Source organism: Pseudochaenichthys georgianus, chromosome 15 (genome assembly GCF_902827115.2).
Source record: "Pseudochaenichthys georgianus chromosome 15, fPseGeo1.2, whole genome shotgun sequence".
NCBI classification, from domain to species: domain Eukaryota; kingdom Metazoa; phylum Chordata; class Actinopteri; order Perciformes; family Channichthyidae; genus Pseudochaenichthys; species Pseudochaenichthys georgianus.
In genome coordinates this window covers 5,608,756-5,627,110 of record NC_047517.1, presented here as the reverse complement: position 1 = coordinate 5,627,110, position 18,355 = coordinate 5,608,756, and the positions used below count along the sequence as shown (strand labels likewise).

General features: G+C 41.8%; 1 protein-coding gene across 1 annotated transcript in view; it reads left to right on the top strand.

Annotated features, from left to right (window-relative positions):
* piezo1 (piezo type mechanosensitive ion channel component 1 (Er blood group)) overlaps positions 1–18,355 on the top strand; it is a 116,516-nt gene that overhangs the window by 76,558 nt on the left and 21,603 nt on the right. Inside the window, exons 20-36 of the mRNA XM_034100629.1 lie at positions 2,378–2,503; positions 3,080–3,280; positions 3,457–3,661; positions 4,486–4,590; positions 5,060–5,216; positions 6,804–7,047; positions 7,275–7,371; positions 7,590–7,755; positions 8,086–8,175; positions 10,277–10,359; positions 11,504–11,572; positions 11,660–11,754; positions 11,892–12,036; positions 14,038–14,109; positions 14,794–14,966; positions 15,049–15,155; positions 17,275–17,445. Of these exons, the coding sequence (XP_033956520.1) occupies positions 2,378–2,503; positions 3,080–3,280; positions 3,457–3,661; positions 4,486–4,590; positions 5,060–5,216; positions 6,804–7,047; positions 7,275–7,371; positions 7,590–7,755; positions 8,086–8,175; positions 10,277–10,359; positions 11,504–11,572; positions 11,660–11,754; positions 11,892–12,036; positions 14,038–14,109; positions 14,794–14,966; positions 15,049–15,155; positions 17,275–17,445 (2,306 nt within the window). The remainder of the gene's footprint in view (positions 1–2,377; positions 2,504–3,079; positions 3,281–3,456; positions 3,662–4,485; positions 4,591–5,059; positions 5,217–6,803; positions 7,048–7,274; positions 7,372–7,589; positions 7,756–8,085; positions 8,176–10,276; positions 10,360–11,503; positions 11,573–11,659; positions 11,755–11,891; positions 12,037–14,037; positions 14,110–14,793; positions 14,967–15,048; positions 15,156–17,274; positions 17,446–18,355) is intronic.

Genomic DNA, 18,355 nt, shown 5'->3' with positions numbered 1-18,355 from the left:
CCTTGAAGTGCTACAAGACAAATTAGCTTCAAACAAGAAACAAATTAACAAATAAGCTTCACCTCAATACATGAGGGTTGAAAAAGCACTCAACATGTCCATACTGGCTTCACTGTGTTCGACCACTCGCCCTGCAGATGGAGCCTCGTCAATGAGAACAGACAACTTGCTTGAAGATGTCACAATACTGTGAACTATTTTTTTCTGCATCTCTTTTGCTATGTGTTTTACAATTTTTGTGGAACTGTACCTTGAGTGCAGACTAGTGCCCATTTTGGCACAATTTTGTTCCTGAAGCTCAATGAGACTATCATGGTCAGTAAAAGGTTGGTTCATCTTCGCAAGATGGTATGCTGTTCTGAATACAGAATCTGTCTCTGCAAACACAGTCTCTGACACAGCTCTCACCAAATCCTGTCCACCCTTCTCCGTGAGCTCCTGGGCTATTGTGTGTGCTCTGGAGTCTGGACGTCTCATGTCGTCTAATCTATTTACCTAACTTTCTGTCCCTCCACTCTAACCAAGGATGCCTGTTCTTAAATTCCATAGCCTGACTTTCAGTCCACAAGGCTGGCCAGGAGCTCTCATCTGTGTCCGAAACAAGGAGATAATATAAACATTGTGTTCTGACCACACAAACACACACACACACACACACACACACACACACACACACACACACACACACACACACACACACACACACACACACACACACACACACACACACACACACACACACACAGTATCTCCCTCCCTTTCTCTTCCATTGATCCACCACACTAACGTTGATCAAGTTAGCTAGCAAGTTAGCAAGTTAGCTACAGTTACGTTAATGATATCACCTTTAGGACAGCCACCTGACATGGCTCTTCTTCTATAGTGGTAATAGGGGAAAACATTGAAATATTGTCGTCTGTTTTCGTTTCATGTTTGCTTCCTGTTTAGCGCTCCGCGAACTTGAATGGTGGACGGATCAAATTCTGATAACGTTAGAGAAACTTGGGGTTTGTCAGAGCCGTGTGTTGCTGTTGCTTAGCAACAGGCCAGGGGCCACAGGCCACATGCGACGGAAGCTCCAGACGTCCAAAAGTATTAACGAAGAGGCGAAAGCGTGAAAGCGCAGTCACAAAATGAAGTTGTTACGTATCATCGCTCATTTTTAAGAGGGTATACGGAAATCACTGGCATTTTCTAGTGGGTATACGGCGTATACCCGCGTATCACGTAGACTACACCACTGCTCCATGGTGCAACAGGCATTGCCCTTACAACTACAATAAGCATGTACATGTTAATCTACAGCTCCAGCGATCCACTAGCACCGGAGTCTCCACCTGCAGACGCAGCCATCCTCGATAACTACTGTAGCGTCACCTTGGATACGATTCCAAACAACTCACAGACACACAGGGCGCTGACAGGGCGCCCTATGACCATCAGATCTGACGACGCTGATTGGCTGAAATAGTTTAGAGCTCCTTTCTTAGCGCCCAGTCGAGAGAGGGTAATGATACAGGCTGTGGCCAGGCAGGAAACATGTGATTTATCAGTAACTTTAGACATCCTAACACAATTGTATTGTAGATTATACATTTTACTGATACCAACTATATAATATTTACCTTGTTCATTAAAAATAAAATAAAAATATATTTTTTAAATATTTAATTTTTTTAATGACAATCAAACATGTGGGAAGAGGGGGGGGTGGCACCCCTATGGGCCGGCCGCCACTGCATTAAATGTACTGTATTTGTCATTTTAAATTCAAAAGGAAGTTAGTGTAAGTGAAACCAGGATGTGTTCATATTGCTTGCTTGTTGCAACAATTTCTGTTGTGTTTGAGTTTAATCAGGACAGCCAGATCTGAACATTTTAAATATATTATTAACATTTAAATTGTAGTTTATACCCCGTTTATCTAGGCCCTTTTTGGTTTTGTTTTATGTATATGTCACACTGTGGGACTGCGGGAAACGGTATCTCGAGATTTCTGGATGTATAACACATGTAGTAATTTTGACAATAACAATAAACAATAAACCAGAGCAGTCATCATTGTTTCTGATCATCCAGTCATAATCTATCTATAGACCGTCACCTTACACAGATATGTGACTTATGAGACTGCCAGGACTGTAGCATTGCTCAGCTCAGCTCAAGGCTGAAAGTTAAACCCTGCTTATTGTTCAAGAAACAGCTCTGCACTAGATATGTTCAATACAAAACAAAATAGATAGAAATGGTTTCCTCCCACAAGCTGGGGCAGCAGGTGTTGTAGAGGAACTCATCACTGGATAATAATGTGATCCAGTGGGAGCTGGGGTTATACGGTGTTGATTCTCCCGCTTATACATGTTTCTTTCCCTCACAGCCTCTATCAAATGAAACCAACCTGCTGCCAGAGGAGATGATGAACTCCTCTCTGTATAAAAACCCAGTGGATCCAGCCAAATGGTTTGGAATCAGGAAAGATGTGACTGTTCTGGGATACAGCAAGGTATGTTCAAGACACCCTGCTGTTTCTGGACACAGGATGAGTAAATGTGCTGTTTTTAGTGCCTATGTTTTGAGCTGGACAAAAGAAAAACTATTCCTCTTTGACAAACACATGTACACATTTTAACACCGGATTAATGAGCTAACGTTAGGATAGAAAACGACATCATAATCACAGGGCTGCATCACAACCGCTAAGCTAACAATGATGTTTAGGCGTCTCATTCAGCTACTTGTTAGCAACTGCTGTTTTTAATACACAAAGAAGCTCTGGATATTCACCAGTGGGGTATCTACTGACGTATTTTATCTCATTCAAAGACGTGAATATCTCTTCAGCGTGTGTTAACCAAATACCTTATTTCATGCATCTAACAATAAGTCAAAGTCAACTTTATTGTCAATCTTTCAGTTTGTGAGTACAGACTCGTGTAATCACGTAAAAAAGCCCACTGACTTTGAGCCGTTTGAACCAGTATTGCTAATGTGCTAAATGTTTTTTGGGTTTTCCTTCACTTCTCTTTTGAACTCAGGATTGAGTTGGTGTCCTGACTGATTTGTATTTTCTCTTTTGCAGAACCATCTGATAGTGCTGATGTTGTTGGTGTTTGAGGCCACAGTGTATCGTCACCAGGCCCATCACTACCGTCAGCTCCAGCGCTCCCCCCCCACCGTCCCCGCTCTGTTCCCCTCCGCCACCAGGGACACTCTGGACCAGGGCATCCTCCCCTGCCTCAAGTACCTGATCAACTACACCTTCTACAAATTCGGATTAGAGGTAAAGTGTAGCTGCTCGAGATCACTTCCTTGCTTTACCAGGGTTTTTTTGAAATCTTTTTTTTTTAAAAAGACAGTAAATAAAGGAAACAACACTAAAATATTTCCAAACATTAAAGTTTTAACTGCAAAAAATAATAATCAAGTAGTAAAATAACAATGATCTCTTTTTGAAAGATCTGCTTCCTGATGACGGTGAATGTGATTGGCCAGCGGATGAACTTCCTGGTGATAATCCACGGCTGCTGGTTGGTAGCCATCTTGGTGAGGCGGCGGCGGGCAGCCATGGCCAGGATCTGGCCCAAATACTGCCTCTTCCTGTCCATCTTCATGATCTACCAGTACCTGCTGTGTGTGGGCATCCCACCTGCCATCTGTATGGGTGAGTCCATGTCCAGATAAGAGCTTCTCCAATACACAGCAACAGTGTCTTATAATAATGTTCGGTTTGTGAGTAACACCAATATTGTTTATGGAGATATTATATATTATAATATGCCCAGTTTTCCTGCACCCAATGTGCCCTGTGGTCCCAGTCTATTAGCTGTTCTCCATACTATCTAATGGTAACCAGTACAGTACATTAAATATGTTTTATTTGTGGATAGCTAAAGTCCTGACCCACCTATTGGATATTCTCTGCTCCACTAGCTTTTTCCCAGAGGGAGTGTTTCATCTGTGAATCATCCTTCTGGGGCATTATGCCTATATTGCATGTAAATTCTTGTCTGTCCCTTTTGTAGATACATATGTTTAAGCTCCCAGTCCCTATATCTCCCCAAAATACCCACAAAGCTGTTCTAGGATTAGAGCTATTTAAATTACACTGTGTTATAAGAAAATGTTTAGCAAAGTGTGTGTCTTTTTCAGTTTGGTCTGCTGTTATATAGTAATTGAGCTGATCAGGAGATGATGTTGGTATATCAAGCGCACACTACTTTAGCTTTTATGCATATCATTAAAATAAAAGAATGGTTCTCTTTTTAGCAGGGCTTTGTTTCAGTTTCTTGGCAGGGAGACATCAATGTTTAATTCATTCCAAAAGTAATATCATGTCATATGTAATGAATGCTGTGCGAAACATGGCATCATATTGAACTCTACTAAAGGTAAAGTACTGTAAGACATTCATTGCAGAGTTGTGGAAAACTGTAGAATTGTGTAACAAATGTTCCTTACTGATCTGTTTCCTGTGTTGTTCTGCAGACTACCCGTGGAGGTGGAACACTCCAGTGCTGATTAACTCAGCTCTCATCAAATGGATCCATCTGCCCGACTTCTACACCGTGCCCAACTCCAAAAACCTCATAGGTCAGTGGTGTGTGTTTGAGTTTATACAATCTATGTTGTGTACATCTTAGTGTACAGCAGCCATGTTGTTCACTGTCATTCTGTTTGTGATTAAACTCATCCCATCCACGTTGCTATGTATTCCATTGGTGTGAAGCTACTGTGAATAAACCTCATGCACAGATGCTTCACATGTAAAGCCTTTAGTGACTCAGGTTTCCCTGTCCTGGTCTATTTGTGATTCATGATACTCAATTTAACAAAAGAGCCACTAAAGTACAGCTAAAGTCCACGATTAAAGTGTTCTAATTGAGCAATATTAAGGTGTTTTTGCTGACAGAAATATGATGATGATGATGATGATGATGATGATGATGATGATGGTGGTGATGATGATGATGATGATGATGATGATGATGATGATGATGATGATGATGATGATGATGATGATGATGATGATGATGATGACGACGTGTTGTGTGTGTCACAGCGGACTTTGTGCTGCTGGTGTGTGCGTCTCAGCAGTGGAAGGTGTTTGAGTGTGAGACCACGGAGGACTGGATGGTTCTGGCCGGAGAGAACACTGACAACCCCGACCCCATGGAGGGGCGACTGTTCAACCCCGCCCCCAACTTCATCAACTGCAGGTACTAGGCTTGTTTGAGACACATTGCGGCTCGCCTCGAAAGTAGACGAGAGTAGCCGATCGCAGCCGGGGGAGGTGTCAAAAAGCTCGTCTTAAGTCGGACAGCTCGGACTCGGAGTCGGCTTGACTGGCTGGGTTTGCAATGGCGGAAATTCCATTTTACCCACTGTAGACAAAGGTGATCTCCATTGCTTTATATAGGTGTGTTAATTCAGTCATGATGAGGAACCACACCAGTGACTGGGTTCCATAATTAGAAATGCTCCTCCCTCTTAATGTTTGCAAAACTGATAGGTGGACGGGCTACAAATGATCAGTCCTTCAGATCCGCACACATGAAGCTTCATGAGCATGAATTGAACAGACCTGCTGCTGTGTTAATTCTTTAGCTGCCACTTTAAGCTTTATGATGTGTACAACATGGATGTAATTTGATTTAATCTTGCCATTTTAAATGATGTATTCAATAAATAAGGTTAAACCAAATCATTACATTACAACAGATTTTATTTGAATGATTTGGTTTAACTTAAAGAGAAACTTTATTGTTATTGCACATATTACAGGTACTGAGACAACGAAATGCAGTTTAGCTTCTAACCAGGTGCAACAAGCAGTGAAGTGGAAAGTAATGTACACAATCTACAGAATAACATATAGAATGAATTGAATGATGAATAAACAGTGGGGTATGAATACACTAGATATCAGCCTGTGAGCAGTATGAACAGTGTGTATGAATATGCTAAGATATATAAAGTATGAAAACGGTAAGCAGTATAGTATAAAATATATAGATATTAATTTCATGATGATAAACATTGTGGAACAATGATGAAAAATGGGAATGGATGTGGCGACGTAAAACTGACACAAAACAACAAACTTTTGCCAGCCAATTGGAGAGTTTCATCAGCAGCACGTGGTAAACACCACCAATGAGCGCTCAGCTCGAGATACCAGCGAGCCGTTTCCCATCAAGCATTTCGCTTCCGCAGCTCGTGGAGAGCAACTGCGCCAACTCGCCTCGCCTCGCTCTCAAGGCTGCGGGCGTCTTTGTCCCGCGAGATTTCAAAGTCTCATGTGGGCGAGCCTCCAGAGCAAGTCGGACAAAATGACTAACCATCATGCAACGCACTAGCAACACGTTGATCGCAACTGCGCAGGTCTTGCTTGTCTCAAACAGGTGAGGGAAATGAGCTGATTACAAGGGCCTGGAGGAAAGCGGGATCTGAAATGACAGGAGAGTTTAGATGAGGCATGAAACAAACAATAATAGAAGTGTCTAACTTGTGACACTGTCTGTCTGTCTGTCTGTCTGCCTCTCTGATAAGGATACATGTCATTTCTGTAATGCAGTTTTATATTTCTTATTAACTAACATGTACACAGAATAATACCAACATATTTATCACAAGCTTAAATCTGTTGTTGATATTATGTAAGGCTTGGATATCTGTCGTTCAAATCACTATTAACTTGACATGAATGTGAATATTTGTAAATTAGAGATGTTGGTAATCTAAAGTTGCGTCATCGATTTAAAATGTGTTGGACATTAATGTTGTCTCTCCCTGTCCCCACCCAGGAGTTACCTGGACATGGCAAAGGTGTTGGTGTTCCGGCACCTCTTATGGTTCGTGCTGTCTGTGGTGTTCATCACCGGGGCGACCAGGATCTCTGTGTTCGGGCTGGGCTACCTTCTGGCCTGCTTCTTCTTCCTGCTGTTCGGGTCCCGGCTGCTGGTGAAGTCCTCCAGGACCCGCCTCGCCCTATGGGACTGTCTCATCATGTACAACGTGGCCGTCATCATTTCTAAAAACATGCTATCAGTAAGTATACAGCTCATCATGTCTTATCACGTGTACATCGATTCCTCTGACTATTTGTGGCCCGGCTAGTGATGTCATCAGGTCCAAGTGCCCGCTGTGGATGAATCCTCTTGAAGGATCTGCACACATCCGCTCTCGCTCACACTGCCACTCAAAGTGGTTTTTCTCAAACTTAAAGATGCATAGAAGTTCTCCAGTCATATTCCTTTTCTCTGTGTGTGTTTCAGATCCTGGCGTGTGTGTTCGTGTTTGAGATGCAGAAGAGCTTCTGTTGGGTGATTCAACTCTTCAGCCTGGTGTGCACGGTCAAAGGATACTATGACCGTAAGTGTTTTATTCCTTGGGCTATTATCTAGTATTCTTGCATTTTGTTTCATTGTTTTTATCTTGGTTAATAAAGGACAATTGATTTAGTATTAAACATTACAATTAATAACAAAAAGAAATCCCTTTTCCTTCTAATTCTTAAACTGGATCAACATTAGACAGTTCTGTTGTTGCTTAAACTCTGACTGTGTATTCACGAGCTTGTCTCCCCACAGCCAAAGCAGTGAGTGATAAGACGTGCAGCCTCCCGGTGGAGGAGGCGGGCGTCATCTGGGACAGCATCTGCTTCCTGTGCCTGCTGCTGCAGAGGAGGGTCTTCCTCAGTTTCTACTTCCTGCATGTGACCGCAGAGCTGCAGGCCTCTGCCAAACAGGCCTTCAGGTAACACCAGGAAGTGACTGATGAGGGAGTGAGGAAGGCTCACCAGATAATTACATGACATTTTATCACAGATCGCAAAAAAGGTGACATACTGTAGTATACTTTATGCAAAGTGCCGATAGAAAGTATTCGCCCCACTCTGAATTGTTTGGGTTATAATTGTTAACACCATTGATTTAAAGTGGCTTGATTGACATTGCTAAACATGAAACAGTCAGATCTGAATTATTCAGATTTTAATTAGTTGCAAAGATTCGTTAACCATTCAAATAATTGTCTACGTGTCACATTCGCCTCACCAAAAGCTGGGACGTCTGTCTCTTTCTTCAGGGGGTTCGAGCTCTTCAGAGCCAGCATCGTGAAGAACATCAAGTTCCACCAACAGGTTGAGAGGAAGTCCCTGTCACAGCTCAAGAGATCGTAAGTGTGCCACTACAGTAAGTGCAGCTGATGGACATTGTTTCAGGAGAGGCGTTGTAACAGTGGACCAAAGAGAATGTAGAAGGCGGGCTACAGGTGAACGCTCTGTTAGCGTTGTTCGTCAGTCCACCTGTTTTTAATACATTTGTTTTGTCCTTTTGTCCAGACATCTGTGATCCTCTGAGTGTTCCTTATGTTACTGTGCAGCTGAAGGTTTAGGTGTTGGTTGAAAGATCCACTTGCTAGCATGGCTGTAGGCTCTGGCTGATATGCTGTCTGGCTTAAAGCACATGGACACCTGATCTTTGTTCTGATTTGTGATCGTGGAAGATGTGATTGCCTTAGTGTTGGTTAGGTCCATCGGCTACTGTAACCTAAACGGACTGTAACACTCAGTTATCAACACATTGTCAATCAATCAATCAATGTTTATTTATATAGCCCAATATCACAAATGTTACATTCGTCTCAGTGGTCTTCACAGTGTGTACAGAATATCAGTATGACAATACGACACCCTCTGTCCTTAGACCCTCTGTCCTCAGACCCTCTGTCCTTAGACCCTCACATCGTACAAGGAAAAACTTCCAAAGAAAACCCAGTTTAAAGGGAACATGGGAGAAACCTCAGGGAGAGCCACAGAGGAGGGATCCCTCTCCCAGGACGGACAGACGTGCAATAGATACCGTGTGTAAATTGAAAAGATAATACATTTGCAACATAGGTAGTCCAAATGTTTGGAAATGCATGTGTGTATAATAGAAAGATGAGTCCACGTGGATATCCATCCAGGACCGATGATCCAGGACCACAGCCACGACTCAAGATCCAGCGCTCGCGATCGCAGGATCATCCATGACTCCGGATCCCAGCGTATATAGACACCAAAAAGAAAGACATTTGGGGAAGCTGGGTTAATCGGAACATGAGAGGACACAGGTATAGACAGAGAGAAGGAAGAAGTAAGATGTCCCCCGACAAACTAAGCCTATATCAGCAAAACTAGGGGCTGAATCTAATCAGCCCTAACTATAAGCTTTATCAAAAAGGAAGGTCTTAAGCGCACTCTTAAAAACGGATAGGGTGTCTGCCGCCAGAACACAAACTGGAAGCTGATTCCACAATTGTGGAGCTTGATAAGAAAAGGCTCTGGCTCCCATTGTACTTTTAGAGATTCTAGGAACAACCAACAACCCTGCATTCTTGGAACGCAATGCCCTAGTAGGACAGTAGGGTATAATGAGTTCTTTAAGGTAAGATGGCGCCTGCCCATTAAGGGCTTTGTAGGCGAGAAGAAGAATTTTAAATGCTATCCTGTGTTCTATAGGGAGCCAGTGTAAGGCAGCCAGAACAGGAGTAATGTGGTCCCTTTTCCTAACTCTGGTTAGTACACGAGCCGCAGCATTTTGAATCAGCTGAAGCGACTTGACTGACTTCTTGGTACTCCCTGATAATAAAGAGTTACAATAATCCAGCCTAGAAGTAACAAATGTGAATTGTTTACCAATGAGTCGTTTCCCTGGCTCCACCGCGCGTATACAGAGTTGGTCGGTTAGGGACTGTCTCTACTTCAGGACTCTTCTAACTGAAGCTGAGGAAAGAGGCTGTGAGCTGCACTGTATTGGAGATGGTGAAGTTAAAATGTTAGTAGACAATAAGCCAAAAAGGTTGTGAGATTAAGTGTGTTCTGAAGGGGATACTACAACAACAACAACAACAACAGAGGAATCCATCAGGTAGATTTGTGTGGGGTATGTTTTGAATGTTCAGACAGTTCTGCACATAAGCAGAAATCGTGCTGAAACACATATTAGATACCACAGATTTATACATCCATTAATAAATAAGAATGTGACAATCAGTTTGTCTCAATGTTTTTGCACAATTCATTTGTAGCGCCCAATTTAATAAAATGTCAACTTAAAAAACATTTTATTAAGACCTGCCTGCCAAAAAAACACCACCCTTTTCAGTTAGTGGATTGGATGTGGCAAGAAACCCATAGTTGACACCAGGAAGATGTAGCTTTACATTAGGGCCACAGATCACATGTATTATATAATGAATTGTGTTTGTGGCCCTTTCTGTCCTCTCCTCTCAGGATGCAGAGGATTCGCTCCAAGCAGCAGAAGTACAAAGGTGGACACAAAACAAGTGAAGACTCTACTGAGAGTCACACTGCTGGTAGGTGTACTGGTCGACTAGAAGCTATCAGGAAACCAAACAGATCTCTGGGCCTGTCCGTATGTCGACTTGTTTTTATCTGCAGATGCTGCAACCTCAGGGTTCTGTCAGTTTCACTCTGAAACACAGAACCCAGCTAAGCCTGCGGAGAGAGGAATGTTGTGACAGTGGACTGAACTTTAGTGTTTTCACATTGATATACCACATCCTTCACATACCACTTGTTATTACTAGAGTATATTTTAATGATAATATATGTACGTGTTTACTTGAAACTATATGAATCAATGTATAACTATTAAAGTGCAGAAGAACCCCACAGCTTGCTGAGACTCACATTCCTGCTGAGGACCTGTTTAGGTTGATCATAAAGCATGCTGCAACCTTGTTTCTTAAAGTTGCACTGTTAACAAAGTTATATTACTATAATCCCATTATGTTGTTCTTGCAAAACCTAAGCCTTTTTCTTACTGACAGTATCCGGGGAGAATCAAGACGGCAATTGTCAGTTTCACACATCGCACACAAAGAAGCCTTCACGCTTACTGAAATATTTTGTTTGGAATAGACGAGGTGTGGCGCCTGGATAGGGTGTACAGGAGACGAGATTTGATTTTGGTCCAAAAATATCAACATTTTAGCAAGGGCCCTTACCAACAGAAGTTCCTGAATCATGTCATCTCTAGTAAGACTTTTTCGTGGCCATTTTAATGAAAAATGATCCGACCTCTTTACCATTACATCTTTTACATGACATGTCATTTGTTAGACGCTTTTATCCAAAGCGACTTGCATACATTCCGTCCTGTGGGCAGTCCCCACCGGAGCCATTTGAGGTGCAGAGTCTTGCCCAGGGAACCAGCCTCCCACCGGATGTCTGTTGGTTTTGGTTGTATGCAATAACATCAACTCTACTCATATGTGGCTCTATTCAGACATGGCATGAACGCAATAATAACATAATGGAATCTCCTGGGCACATTCATTGTTTACATAAAGATAAACCATTTTAACGATCTTTTGGCATTCACCTCCACCGAAACCCAAATGAATGTTTTTAAAACTGATTGGCAGAACCATTATCAGGTTTGTCGTGTGCATGAATCCTCTTCCTCCCATCTTACCTTCTCTTGTTCCCCTCCAGAGGCCAAGCGAGGCAAGAGGGTTTCCAGGAAGAAGAAGTGGCACCAGCCGTGGATGGACCATGCTTCAGGTGATGCAAACACTTGTTATCTTTGATAACCCAAATGAGGCATCAAGTATACTAAGAGAGACTGTAATGTGTGTGTTGTTGTCACAGTGCTCCACTCAGGAGAGTACTACCTGTTTGAGTCAGACAGTGAGGATGAAGAGGAGTCTGAAGAACAGAAGCCTCAGAAACAGACTGCCTCTCAGGTCAGATACAAAACTGATCTACAAATAACCATCAAAGAGAAATCCAAGTACAGGGACACATTTGTCATTATGCATGTGAAGTTTCAGCAGTAACATTGTAGAGTCTCATGTTCTGATGTTTCTGTTTCTTCCCTCAGTTAGCGTACAAGGCGTGGGTGAGCAGTGTGAAGACCGCTCTGAGAGAACGGCAGAGAAACCAGAGACAGCTGAAAAGGGTCGAGAGGAAAGAGAAGGAGAGAGAAGGGAGAGTGGATTCACAGCAGGAGGCTTTCACTGCCATCGGTGAGATATTCGTACACATGTTTTGTTACCATGGTGTTGTCAGCTGGTCCCATAAACCTTTGCTACAGTATGTTATTATGTGTTGCCATTGCCAATTTATTTGCCATTACATTCCTACTTATGCAAATTCAAAAGTGCACTACAGGAATTCTGAGTTCATTAGAAGTCATAATGAGACGTAAGGATTTTAGGACTCTTTACCTTAATTACGACAGCAATTCCACAGCCCAATCAGGGGGGACATGTTTAAACTAATGTTCCTATCCGCTACAAAGCCCTTCCCCATCCACACGTCAGGACATATCTCCTTGCTACTGCTGTCTGTACTCCCAGCTGATAGTAAGGGTCAACCCATCAGAATAAAAGGTTAACATGTGACCACATTAAGCTACAGCAGCTCTATGGGAAGGTTGAGGTGCACAGACTGGTGATTCTGCCACCCAGAAGAACCACAACCATCTTCAGACCAGTCTGGACCCACAGGGACATTGTGCATCTGTGCTGACGTGGTGATCACAGACTACAAAAGCAAGAGCACCCCAACATGTCATCAGAAGACTGAGTGCAGGGAATGAGAAGATTCCTTCTGAGAGGGGACATTAGTAAAGCTGCTGGGCATGATGACATCTCTTGTTGTTTACATGAACAACCAGCAGCTGATGAAGTCACACACATGTTCAACATACCGTGGTATCACTATCACAGGAGTGTTCCTATCTGATCCAGACACACACCATCATCCCTGTACCTGCAGGGTCTCATTAACTACCGCCCTGTGGCAAAGCTTGTTTATGGTTTGTTCTTGTGTAGTACAAAGGAAAGTCTACATTATTGTGTAGCTTGAGGGTCTACACTCAGTATGAGTTGTAACATGTTAATATTCTTAAGCCAAGTCCCCAAAGACTTACCTGAACTATAACTTCATCCTTTTAGTGACATAGTTAAGGTCACTTAGTTTAACTATCCCAACTTTTACGACTGATGTTTGATAACCTGGGAGAAAAGGAAGGGGACAGACGATTCTCCATACATTCAGTCAATGACAACTGGACAGCAACACGCATGTTGTGTGTTCAATGTTTCCCCATTATCTGTGGGGTTTCTTTGGGTCCAAGGAAAGAAGGTGTCGTATTGTCTTATTGATATTCTGTACACACTGTGAAGTCCACTGAGACAAATGTAACATTTGTGATATTGGGCTATATAAATAAACATTGATTGATTAATGTGAGAATGCTGTTTATCAACTTTAGTTTAGCCTTCAACACCATCATCCTGTCCAAACTGATCTCTCAGCTTAGAGACTTTTGTTTAAAGACTTCCCTCTGTTACTTGAGGCTGCACTTCCATGTCTCCTCAACCACGGAATGTGGTGTCCCTCAAGGCTTTGTACTTGGTGCTTTCGCCTATTCCCTTTTCACCTATGACTGCCCCCCTGTACAGTATTCCAATACCATTTTTACATTTGCAGACAACACAAAGGTTGACCTCGATAACAAGAAAGATGAGTCCAGGACCTGGCTCTCAACAACAACATAACCAAAGAGCCCACTGAGATGTAATAAAGACCAAAGGCATGCGCAACGTGTTGCCAGTTAGAAACTTCTGGGTGGCCGGGCCGCCAGATAGCTTAGTGTTGAGAGCTCGCGGCCAAGTATGCAGGTTTGAATCCCGCTTGCTGAACTTCCAGGCACCCTCTGGCCCAAAAGGATATCTAAAAGAGAAGAGAAATATTTGGGTAGCCAGATCATGAAGGACCTCTCCTGTACCAACATATAAAACCAGGTCAAGAACGCTCACCAGGCACCACAGTTCTTGCACCTATGGTTAGAACTAGGTTAGCAACTGCAACTCAGTATTTATCAGAATCAGAATACCTTTATTAGTCCCACAGAGGGGGAATGTACATTACATACATTCCCTTTAGAAATACTCAGGAATAATTCCTCTTTAGCCAGCATGATTACAGCCTCCCACATTTGTTTGTATGTGTGAGTGTAGGTTGTGGAGACAGTGATGTGTTTGAGGACCCTTGCCTTCAGGAGGAGGAGGAGCCAGAAGAACAGGAGTCTGGTAGGTTCCCATTTGTTTTGTTTTGCTTCCTCAACCTTTCACCCTCACAACATGTACTTAAGAGATAATTGGTTCAGATTCTAGACTTTATTATGTATGATTACCCATAATAATAAAGTACATAGATACAAGTTCAAACATGCAACAGCACATCCTATTTAATAGATCTCATGTATTATGTGTCTGGGTTAAGGGAACCAAAACACTCCGAAGCAAAGTCAGTAGCACAAAGGTAATCAAGTTCAGCAATGTATTTGACTTCAGAGCAATGGCAAAAACAATAAACAAAAATGATTACTTAACTAAATGAACCCTAAACTCCACTTACCAAAAAAGAACAAAAGCTTCAGACCTGAGCTCCCATCATCTGAAAAACGGGAGGATCAGGGCTCGACAGAAAACAAGAAAAGGGCTTTTCTACTACACTGGTTCGAGTGTTCAAAATTCAAAATGATAACAGGAGCAGGTTCATTATACATTATAAAACAAGACGGAACTAGTAGAAATGTGGTGATATTTGGACTGCTCTGCATATATTTTCTCTACATACAGTTCATTTAAAAAATAACTCGCTGTATCCACTATATCTATTCAATATATGGAAATAAACCTACACAAAAAATGAGGTTTCTCAGAAGTTTAATCCACAGTCAATCACAGCTCGTCTCTTTCCGGGCGCTACAGGTCACGGGGAGATGGTTCAGAGGATCCTGGACATCCTGCGCTTCCTATTGGCCATCGTTCTGGCCATATTGGACGGGCTGACTCAGTGGCTGAACCTGCTGACCAAACAGTACAGAGAGACTTCCACTGTCCTGTGCAACGAGCGCTACTTCATCATACACAAGATACAGCAGGTACACACAACAGCCAATCACATACATTTAGAGCTACACATTCAGCGCACACACTCTCACTCAGGTGTGTCTCCCTCCACAGCATAACGCCACAGCAGACTCCACAGAGGAGCAGCTCTCTCAGGACAGTGAGAGTCCCACTCTGGAGACCTGCCTGGATGAGAGCGATCCAGACTTCCCCAGATACAGGTGAGTGTGGAAGAAGAGTGTGCCACGGTGTCTTTTATTCACAATCCACAAATGGGTGAGAGACACCACGCCTTAACCTGTTGAGCCCCACGGACCCGCCGAAGGGGCCGAAACCACAACATCTGCAAGCAAAAGTGTCTGAGGGCTTCTTAAGATTTAATAAACTATGAAAGTTTCATATCCAGGTAACGGAAAGAAACTCAGCTAACTGATGATATGAACTATTTTTAGCAAAAAAAAACAAGACTAATGCTGAGCCTCTGAATTAGCCCTGAGCGAAAAAATGCTAACGCCGTTAGCACAGAACTCACAGTATAAAACCCTTATTACTTATCGTAAATGCAAATCCAACCCATCGATTAGCATCGTGAGAATACACAGATTAGATAGGTATCAGTAGCATCACTCCATGATCAAAACTCGTGACATGGGAAACAAAAACAGACATCACAACATGTGGCATTAGGTAGCAAACACTGCACATTTCTTACCTTAGCTGTTGTTCTGATCAAAAGTTGTCTTCAATGGCATTAAAACGATAAAAACGCTGCTGAAGGTTAATCCATAGGTTAATTCAATGTGTCTGTCACTTTGAAATGATTTCTGATAATCCATCAGCAATAAACCTAGTTTTACATTTTCAGATTTCAGAGCTAAGATAGGTTTCACTTTGGGCAAACTGTGTGCGCATAGCTCTAATTTCTCAATGGTAACGTGTGTGTATATGTGGAAATTCCCCTTCGATTCTATTGGCTCTAACGGTTCAAAAGAGATTTCAATCATCAAAATCGACCAATGAGTTCCAGATAAACGGCAAATACGCCCAGATCAGCCCAAATGACAGAGGTGGAGTTTTTTTTGCTAAATCTCTCTAAAAAGATCAAATGTCACTTGTTTTGCATCAATCTTGATACAGGGTACTTATTATATGTTATAGTTTGGATTCCTAAAGCTTTTAGTCTTCGATCCCATCATCCAAGGGTAGTTTCCACTATAAGTAATGATTTTTCTTTGGACGGATACATTCATTTACATTTTTTTACTATGTTCAATCTGAATTTTCTTTAAAATAAAAAACATCTATATTGATTCTGATTTTTCTCCATCCAACTCACAGGTTTATCATTACTTTGAGAAAAAAGATTATTAATTTAACCCTTTTATAAGTGTAGTTATGGTCATTTGTTCTGGAGGTGTCGTTTTTTTAGCCTGAGACCTGAAAAACATGCTCGGGGCTTAACAGAGCACATCACGTAAATATGATCCACACCTGGCAGGAGAACACAGCTTCCGGTGATGTAATGAGAGCCTGTCTTTATTCTGTTAACATGTTAAGTAACTTGAGTATTTCCATTTAACGCTACTTTATACCTTTCTGCCGCTACATTTAAAAAATATATATATATTTACAATATATTTATTTTGACATAAACCAGTGCAATAACTGTTTAAGATACAAAAGGTGCAATTATCCAAAAATACTTAGAAAAGTTAAGAAAGAAAGTGGTGAACTTGCATCTTTTGTGTATCAGAGCTTTGTTTATCTACATCAGTAAAGTGGTGATTGAGATGAAAATATTAACACTTTGTATGTAATATATATGTGTAATTATTAAGAGGAATTTTCTGCAGAATAAATACTTTCACTTTTAATACTTTATTTAGGTTTCTGATCATTTTTTTCCAATTGTACTAAGTGAGATTTTAAATTGTGAGATTTTCCCTTGTAATGGAGTATTATCACATTGAGGTATTAGTTCTTTTACTCAAGTATCTGAATTCCACTCTAGACAGTTGGATTCCCAAACAAATTGTGTGTGTGTGTGTGTGTGTGTGTGTGTGTGTGTGTGTGTGTGTGTGTGTGTGTGTGTGTGTGTGTGTGTGTGTGTGTGTGTGTGTGTGTGTGTGTGTGTGTGTGTGTGTGTGTGTGTGTGTGTGTGTGTGTGTGTGTGTGTGTGTGTGTGTGTGTGTGTGTGTGTGTGTGTGTGTGTGTGTGTGTGTGTGTGTGTGTGTGTGTGTGTGTGTGTGTGTGTGTGTGTGTGTGTGTGTGTGTGTGTGTGTGTGTGTGTGTGTGTGTGTGTGTGTGTGTGTGTGTGTGTGTGTGTGTGTGTTGAATCAGCTGCCTGGAGGTGGACAGCAGGGGGGTGACGGGCCGCTCCACCCCCGGGCTCAACAGCTCTGGGGACCGGTTGACTCCAGACCCCCCCTCCAGCAGCACGGAGCTGATGCCAGTGGAGAGCAAACAACAGAACAGACACTCGAGAACAGCCAGCGAGCTGCTGGGAGACAGGTAGGAGCTCAGGGATGGAAATTCAGTTTTGAGCAATATGACTGGAAAACAAAGAGGCTTCTGGAAGATGGGACTTATATCTAACAATACTGAAGGATTAATCAAAGCTTGGCCAAGGGAAACGGCAGATGAACGATACAAGTGAATATTGTTGGACTGGACTGCAAATGTAACTGATTCTTAGACTGCTCATAAACATATCTGCTTCTAGTCAAAACATCTTCTGATCCAAAAACAAAGGTGCCACCTTAAGATAAACATCCCAGCTGTTCCTATCTTCCTAGTTTGACTTAAGGCCTACTCAAATGATTCATAACAGGAAAAAGGGCAATGTCAAATAAAAATGAGTGGTGTCAATCGATTAAAAAATGTTTTCGTGTTATCAAAGTAATAGAGTTTAAAAGACTAGTATTAACTTGTATATTGTGAGGGTCAGATAATACATGTGACTTTTCTCACATTTCTTTCTCTTTTTACTGCCATGCAAATTATGGAAAACTTCCACGCTGCAGTTGCAGTAGGAAGTTGGACTCAATCTTGATGTGCATATTTTTGCATTAATTGATTGATTTTTTTTACGCCTTAAGGTTTCCAGATTAACCACAAGCGTTTATGCATTAACAATAACAGCCCTAATAGAAATATGTATAAGGTCTAATGGTTGAATATGTTAATATATATGTATACTAAATGATAGAAATCACTAAAAAAGTAATTACCCCTCATGACTAAAGAAGACGAACTGCGGTTTCAGAGGTTTCTTATGCGTCTATCGCAGCAGTAATACCACAATATTTGCGTAGTAAATGTGTTAATAGAAAATTGTTATTTTTGAACTTTTGTTTTACTTGATAACTCTGGATTTTGGTTTTATTAGATATTGGAATTGTGCACATTGTACACAAAGCTA